The sequence below is a fragment of the Telopea speciosissima genome, chromosome 1 (genome assembly GCF_018873765.1).
Source record: "Telopea speciosissima isolate NSW1024214 ecotype Mountain lineage chromosome 1, Tspe_v1, whole genome shotgun sequence".
NCBI lineage: Eukaryota > Viridiplantae > Streptophyta > Magnoliopsida > Proteales > Proteaceae > Telopea > Telopea speciosissima.
This window is the reverse complement of record NC_057916.1, coordinates 17098443-17106194: the sequence shown is the minus strand read 5'-3', so window position 1 is coordinate 17106194 and position 7752 is coordinate 17098443. Positions and strand designations below refer to the sequence as shown.

The 7752-nt window shown below is 36.7% G+C and overlaps 1 protein-coding gene across 3 annotated transcripts; it reads right to left on the bottom strand.

Moving 5' to 3' along the window:
* Positions 1–3722: 3722 nt before the first annotated feature.
* LOC122663327 (protein SMAX1-LIKE 3-like) lies at positions 3723–7407 on the bottom strand. Of its 3 annotated transcripts, XM_043860775.1 has the most exons (5): positions 7278–7407; positions 6005–7243; positions 5423–5468; positions 5225–5380; positions 3723–5118 (listed from the first exon to the last, which is right to left on the bottom strand). In XM_043860775.1, the coding sequence occupies exons 2-5, from the start codon at positions 7234–7236 to the stop codon at positions 3955–3957; spliced, it is 2598 nt and encodes an 865-aa protein (XP_043716710.1). In that variant the 5' UTR covers positions 7237–7243; positions 7278–7407; the 3' UTR covers positions 3723–3954. The 3 variants fall into 3 exon arrangements, with proteins under 3 accessions (XP_043716710.1, XP_043715943.1, XP_043715221.1); XM_043860008.1 differs by having other exon boundaries at positions 5225–5468; positions 6005–7246; XM_043859286.1 differs by having other exon boundaries at positions 5225–5468.
* Positions 7408–7752: the final 345 nt, after the last annotated feature.

Sequence of the window (7752 nt, the reverse complement as noted above, 5' to 3'; positions counted from 1 at the left end):
CATTTTCTATATTTATGACTAACTGGTCTGACGAGAGATCAGTTTTCCATCGAAACAAGTCATATTATTCTAATTGTTATTGTCAGAAATTATTAATTTCTCGACAATTGAAGGCATCTGAAGAATAGTACATAATCATTTAGTAAGAATATAGAAGACAATTGATTGCTCAGTTGGTTGGTGCCTTGCTGGTAGAGTGCAGGCTCCGACTTTCCTGTCTTCACCTTGTGCCATAAGGCACCCCTTTCCTCCTTTCCCCTTCCCCTCTTGTTGATGTAGTTAAAGACCCATTGAGCCCTTAGATAGGATAGACCCAAAAAAAAAAGAAAAAAAAAGTAAGAATATAGGCAGATGCCATTGATGAACCTTCATCAAGTGGATTGAGATTCAAAGGACATTAATTTACATCTATACATGGAGGTTAATTAGGGATTTGGGTTGAATTCCAATCTTTTAGCCATACATAAAACAAAGTAGTAACTTTTTTTGGGGTAAACAAACAAAGTAGTAACTTATGCATATGGGAATGTGAAGGAGAGGCATGACAGCAAAGATTTGATCAAAGATTACATTATATTGTATATTGCTAAGCTATATGAAAGTTAACTCCAAAATCGAGGGTATTTCGGTCTTTCTATGAAAAGCAAAATTTATCTTTCTACCTTTTTGGGCTGTTAAAAAAACATAGGTTCTATACACTATATTACCATGATCTGCTTTTTTCATTTCGTAGTTATCTTGGTCGTTTGTAAGTTTTATGTATCTTACACATCCACAAAGAAATAACCTAATTAAATTTTCATTGTGAAATATGTGACACTATTATTGGTTTTTGCATGCATCATAGATTACTCTATTGTAAGCATGAAATTTGCCAATTTTTTATTTTTTTTTGAGAGAGAGAGAGTTTCAATTATTCAAGTGAAAGTAATTTAAGGAAAAGGAAAGGAAAGAAAAGAAAGAAAAAGAAAATAAGAAGAGGGAGAAAAAGTAGTCTAAGTTAGAGGCTTCTTCCTTTTAGAGATTTGGAATAAAAAAGTTAAAAAAGTGGGAACCCAAAAGTGAGGGAGAATAAATTAAGATGTTGGAGAGTTTGAAAAGCCAAAAAAAAAAAAAAAAAAAAAAAAGAGTAAAGAAAGGATGTGAAAGAGATAGAAGTAACAGATCAAGCTACACCTTTGTGTTTCAAATGGTGTATTAACCTCAAAAACCCTAATCTTTTTTGAAAGCCATAAGCGACAAATTCCCTACTTATGCTTAGGTTTCAATTTGAAAGTAGTGAGAAGATGATCATCTTTTTGTGATTCTAAAGTAACAACATCTTTAAGGTCTAAAGATGAGATGCTTATTTATGAATTTTAATTTGGTCGTTAATCCTTTCTAGTATTTTATTATTTTATTATTTTTTTTGGGTTTTGTTAACCCTACCCACCACTACTTTCTAAAGATGAGAATGTTTTGGGTTATGAAATCAAAAGAAGAAAAGGGGATTCTTTTACAAAACGCATCAACAGCATAAAAAGTAGTGCCCTTTTGATATTTCTTAAGGAAGATTTTACTTTTTTCTTCTAAAGTGGCCTTCTCCTTTGCACAACCCTTACGTTATGGATCATACCTTAATTCTTACTTTGTGCATTCCCAACATTCCTTCAACAATCTATATATTATAGAGAGAGAGAGAGAGAGGGGTTCAAATATGAAAATCATGTTTTTTTTTTTTGTTCTTCTTTTTCCCCTCTTTTTGTAGGGGCGGTGAAAAATGAGGACTCCAACCCATATAAGTACTAGTAAGGCTATTTTCACATGAATTAGGGTTTCTGTTTTTTTTCCTTGTCGGTGATGAGTGATGGAAAAGGGAAATTTAGCCAATATAAGTAGTAGGGCTAATTTCATGTTCCCCCTCCTTTTTTTTTTGCTGGGGGGGGGGGGGGGAGAGAGGAGTGTATGAGTAATCAACATTTGAATTGTCCATAAAATATCAAACTGTTAAGAGTTTTCTTCTGTGTAACTATGCCTAGTGAAGAATGACGCTTTACTATTTATCACATGGCAGTATACATTGGTCAGTGCTATGTGATAAAGGGCCTAACAAACATCTTATTGTACCAAAAATTTCAAAAGATGCTATTTTGTATTTTATATTCATCTCAATTTGATAGCATTTTGATAATTTTGCTAAAACTTTGGATCAGAGTTTGAGCAATTTTCCTTATTTCAAACTAAAATCTGGCCATTTAGATGTATGCATGTGGGGTCCTCTATCACATGGATTAACCTATATACTACAAAGTGACAAATAATGTAGCGTTATATTTTACTAGACATAATGATGCCTAGAATGACCCGTTTATCAGAGTGAATATTGCATTATCAACCATATATGAGAACCACATTGATGATGACAACGGCAAAGAGGACAGTTCCCCTAAAAACTACATGAGAGAGAGAGAGGGTTGGGGGAGGAGGGAAGATCAATTGAATTGTCTTCATGCATGCCTTCTTCTAAAAACAAATGGGCCGAAAAGAAGAAAATGATTCATAGTGATGGATTATCATTGCTAGAAAACATATATAGGTCCTACTTGAAAAGCAAGATATATATATATATATATATATATATATATGATGCCATTCATTCTTAGGTTGCAATGATTAATAAGTTAGTAATATGGACATCATCTTTGACTGATCCAAGAGGGAGGAAATAATGCAGCAGTACTACTCGGTGCCATCAATGACCATTTTTTTTGTTTTCTTGCAGATGCTCGAGAGGCCAATAATAAGCTCATCAAGTAAGGCCCTACTACCAATGAAGATCAACAAGAGTAAGAAAGAAGAAGAAGAAGAATGATATGGAGCAAGATTGTTAATGTCCCATCGATGATGACTAAATAGCAAACAGACATGAATGAACTGACACAGGTTCTACTACTTATACTTGTGCTGTTCACGTGTGTGCAAATGAATGATCACAATAATTATTAGCCTGACCTGATCATGCTCTGTGTTTTTTTTTTTTTGTTAACAACTCCTACATATTTGTCTTCCCATGCACATTCCTTAATTCCATCAACTGTTGCTATAAGTTTATCAAAAAAAATAAAAACTGTTGCTATAAGAAACCTAGAAAACAATGGACCCCACTTTATCTCCAAGTTAGAATTGGTCCAAGGTAGATATCTTTGAAACTTGTTATTAGAAAAACAATATCCAGAATGATGATTTTACATAAAAAAAACGAAGAGAAAGACAAGAATAATCACAAGACAAAATTTACGTAGTTTACTCACAAGTAATAAGACTACATCCAGGCCGAGCGATAAAAACGATTTCACCACATTTTCTTATAGCAAAAATACAAACCCTGCTTAATCTCACATCTCTCAAAGAGATAACAACATTTTATAAGAAAACCATAACCCCAGAAAATACAAAAGTGCCCCTAGAGACCCAAAAGATCCACGTGGTCTGGTTCGGACCTGAATCAAACATATGTCGAAATACATATCACCCGGCATTGACGTATGCACTTTTAGACCATTTTGGTGTGTTTCAAAAGCGAAACAACCCGTCAAAGAATCACCACAACATTTTTTAGACAGAGATCAGGCTTCACCAATAACACTTAGATGGACAAGCCAAATAATAATCTTAATTGATCCTTTTTTAAACGGCCTTGTATTTGAAGATTAAAAAACAAAAAAAAAAAACCCAACACAGGAAAGAAAAAAAAATTGAAGATGAACAAGGTATTACAAATAGATGAAAATAATATACAAATAGTAGTAGTTGTTCTACAATCTACATGGCCAATTCCCCCCAATCTCCATCCACTGGACTGGAAATGTTCAAGAATCAACACAACCCAATTAACAAACCTGAATCTCAAATAAAAAAACAAAAACTACCCCCCACCCCGCTTAAGAATTTCTCTCATCTCATTAATGGCTTCTATTAAAAGTCCGGCAATTTGAAAATTATTCTTCTATCAACAGAGTCCAGAAGCCCAATGTCATCGATGGACTGATCATCAAAATTGTCTTCTTCATCCACAGAAAGATTCAAATCCAAGGAGACACAAGGACTTATCTCTTTCTCACCTTCTCCATTCTTCTCTTCTTCACTCATCTCACCAGACTTTTGCTTCACAGAAGGGGAACAAGCTCTTGATCTTGAGCTGAAGCTTTCACAACTCAAAATGACTATCGCATCATGAAGAAAAACTTTTTCGCCATTCGAATTGGTTACTTTTCCTCTTTCAATTGCTCTTTTGATACCCAATTGAGATCGATAATCAACTTGTTCAATGTCTTCCATTAAGAAAACGCGATGCGGATTACTGCAAACTGCTTCAGCAAATCTCTCAAGATAACTACAACTTGATTCATCCCTTGATCTTTTATTTCTGAAATCATCGGTTGAATCGGCCCTCGTCGATGAGAAACTGCTAAGGCCTAATGAGATGAAATGAGCTTGAGATCCAAATACAAGACCAGCCAATTCTCTTGCAATCTTCTCTTTTCCTTCAACATCAACACCATGGAAGAATAACCAAGTGTCCTCTTTGGGTGCACTGTATCTCAACCTTTCCTTTCTCCTTACCAATCCAGACCTGCATTGAAGAATGGTGCTAGCTATTTCTGGAATTATCTCCTTCTGCCATGGAACCTTTTGCTCTAGTGCATTGCATAAGGTTTTTAGATTCTCTGCATTGAGCTCCTTGAACCTGTGATGGTACTCCATTTCCATTGCATCACTTGAAGAAGCTGAATTTGGTGTGGAGCTAGGGTTAGGGTTAGTGTTAGGGTTAGGGATGGATACAAGAACTGCTTTTGGTTCTCTATTGAAATTGGGTTCCAATCCCTCATCCACATCATTGTCAGAGATCCAGATGTGATGTTCCCTCCATGATTGTTTGGGTTCAGCAAAGATAGGCCATCCATGGTGAGTCTGGTTCATGTTAGGGTAGTAATGGTCATGTGAAGAGACTGAAGTAGAGGAAGAGGGAGATATGGAAGTGAATGTTAAGGTCTTCTCAGATTTTTGGTGTTGGTGATCTTGGACTGAACTGCCAATTGAGTTCCATCTATGGCAGAGATCTCTGACTTGGATACAATCCTGATAAGGAGAAGACAAGAGCAGAAGGAAATTAATGAAAATTTGAACTAATTAATTAATTCTAGTATGGAAAGGACCAGTACTGGGGAATAAGATTGTTAATTACCTGTTCATTACTGATCAATCTTTTATTCTCTTCCTTGTACTGTTTAAGCCATGAAGGTAAGCTTGAGGTGGTCGAAGTCGTCGTAGAGTCATTGTAAGTACTACTTGCTCGACTTCGAGCTTCATTATTGAACTTGGACGAGTAATCAACACAGCAAGTTAATTGCTTCTCTACTCCACCTTCAAGGAAAGAGCAACTGGACCCATCTCCAGTTCTCTTGCTTCTGAACTGGCCTTGTGAATCACTGAAGGAAGAAAGGAATTTGTAAGTCATTTTGAGAAAATCAAAGAATTTTGTCATCTCAATGATATTTTCTTAAAGAGTAAATTTCAATTAATTCCATGCAATGTACTTCAACATTGAACTTAATTAAACAATTTGAATTCTTAATGTTTAAGTAAATAATTGAATTCCAACTGTTCCTTTCACTTCTTTACATGTTGCAAAAGTTTTTTCTTTCTTTTTCTTGTGGTGGTGGTGGTGGTGGTGGTGGTGGGGGGGGGGGGTAGAAAAGTTAAAGTTAAGAACTGTTAAGAAATTGATAGTTTTGTTATCATCAAAACTAGATGAATAAATAAGTAAACATAATAGGCAAAAAATTGATTCCACTACTCCCATGTATCTGCCTTAGCTTTGGAAAACTAAAACTCCAAGCCTTTTCCAATTGATGCAGAAAAAAATACAATTATAAATCGATTTGCAGAGACTAATTAGTGAGAAGAGAAGATAGTTTAAATTAAATAGTGATGAATAATTTAAAAAACTGATAATGAATTTTACCTGTCAGAGTTGAGACTCAAACTCAAGCTGCCGGCCGGAACTGTAAGAGGGTGAAGATGCCAAATAGCTTCCAAGGAAGGATTTCCTATCCTGCATCTCGTGTAAGTTTGGAAAGTTGCAATTCCCATGAGCCAAACCCTACCACTCTCAATTCCACAAACCAACCTTCTAAGCTCCATAATCATGTATTCCATTGGGCAATAGTAGCTCCTTCCTTGATCAATAGAATTAGCTCTAATCTCAGCAGCCCATTTCAGATCACCCAAATACAAAACAACTCCTTGGCCAACACAGCTTTTCAAAAGACACCTAAGCTCAGCAAGTTTCTGCTCAACATCTTCTTTTGAGAAATGACCAAAAGGGAAAAGAGGAAGACTAAAGAACTGTACATCCCTTAAACCCTCATGAACATCTCCTTTCTCAACCTTATCCATCACTCCCTTAACTACACCTTCAATACTAGCTAGACACTCTCCAACAATCACAGTACTTCTTTTTCTATGCATTAAAGTCTCAAGCACACTCATCACATCTTCATTCCTAATTTGATCAAAAGCCCTAAATGGTTTACTAACTTTCACACCAAACTGAGCCATAGAAGAAGGAGGAGGAGGAGGAGGGGGTTGAGAGGAAACACTTCCAAGTACTAGAAGATTATTATTATTGTTATTACTACTTTCCTTGGGTTTACTACTACTAATAGGAGGATTTTGAGAACAGATCTCTAAAGAGACAGCTTGTTCTACATTGCTTTTCACTTGGGTACTTGAGAAACCTGCTTCTCTCATGACTCTACTAACACTTGGGTCATCTAAGATAGAGATTATGAGCTGTTCTATCTCTACCTTCACAGCAAGGAGAGGTTGTTGTTGGTTCTCGATGGATCCGCGGCGTTGGTGGGCTTGTGCACGCTTGAAAGCTGCAACCAAAGCATTGGAGAGGAAAGGGTGATGAGAGTGGTGACCTAACATGGGACTAGAAGTGGATGCTGGTAAGCGATTGAGGGCAACGTTGAAGCAGAGCTCAAGGGCTTTGCACTGGAGAGGATGAGAGTGAGATTGAAGACAAGCTGTTCGAAGAAGGCCAGTTGAGGATGAAAGCATGGTGTTGGCTACGTGGAGTGGAGTTACTTGGGCATGACCACGCCTTTTTGCAAGGTTTACAGCTTGTTTTACTACATTGGCAGCGTCTGCAGTTAGAGCTTGTTGCAATGTCCAACCTCCTGTTCTCATTTTTCCTCTTCTAAGTTGTTATCCTTCTTCTCTCCTTCTACTCTCCTTCTACTAGTGTATGATAATAGTAGATGAAAGGCCAAGAAGAGGTGAGAGAGATCAAAGAAGAGCTTGTAGAGAGTATGGTATCATTTGGATAAGAAGAAGAAGAAGAAGAATAATGAGAATTGGGGGTGTTTTGGAGTTCAATTGGGAGGAGATATGGGTGAGGGGTTTCAATCGGAGTCTCAAGTAGTGGGAGATATAGAGAGGGAATTGAAGGATGGATGAGGAAGGTAGGGATGTATTTAGGTGGAAGTAGTTTATAAGGGAAGGGAAGGGAAGGGAAGGGAAGTGTGGAAGTAAGTAGGTAGGTAGTACTTGAAGAAGTAAGTAATGTAATGTAATGTGGATTGGGACTTGGGAGGAGAGGAGTGGGTGTGAGTGAAGTTTTTATGGGATGTGGGCTATGCTTTTCTTGTGGGTGAGGGAAATTTTTTTGGGTCTAAAGTTGATATTGTAGTGGAAAGTGGATAG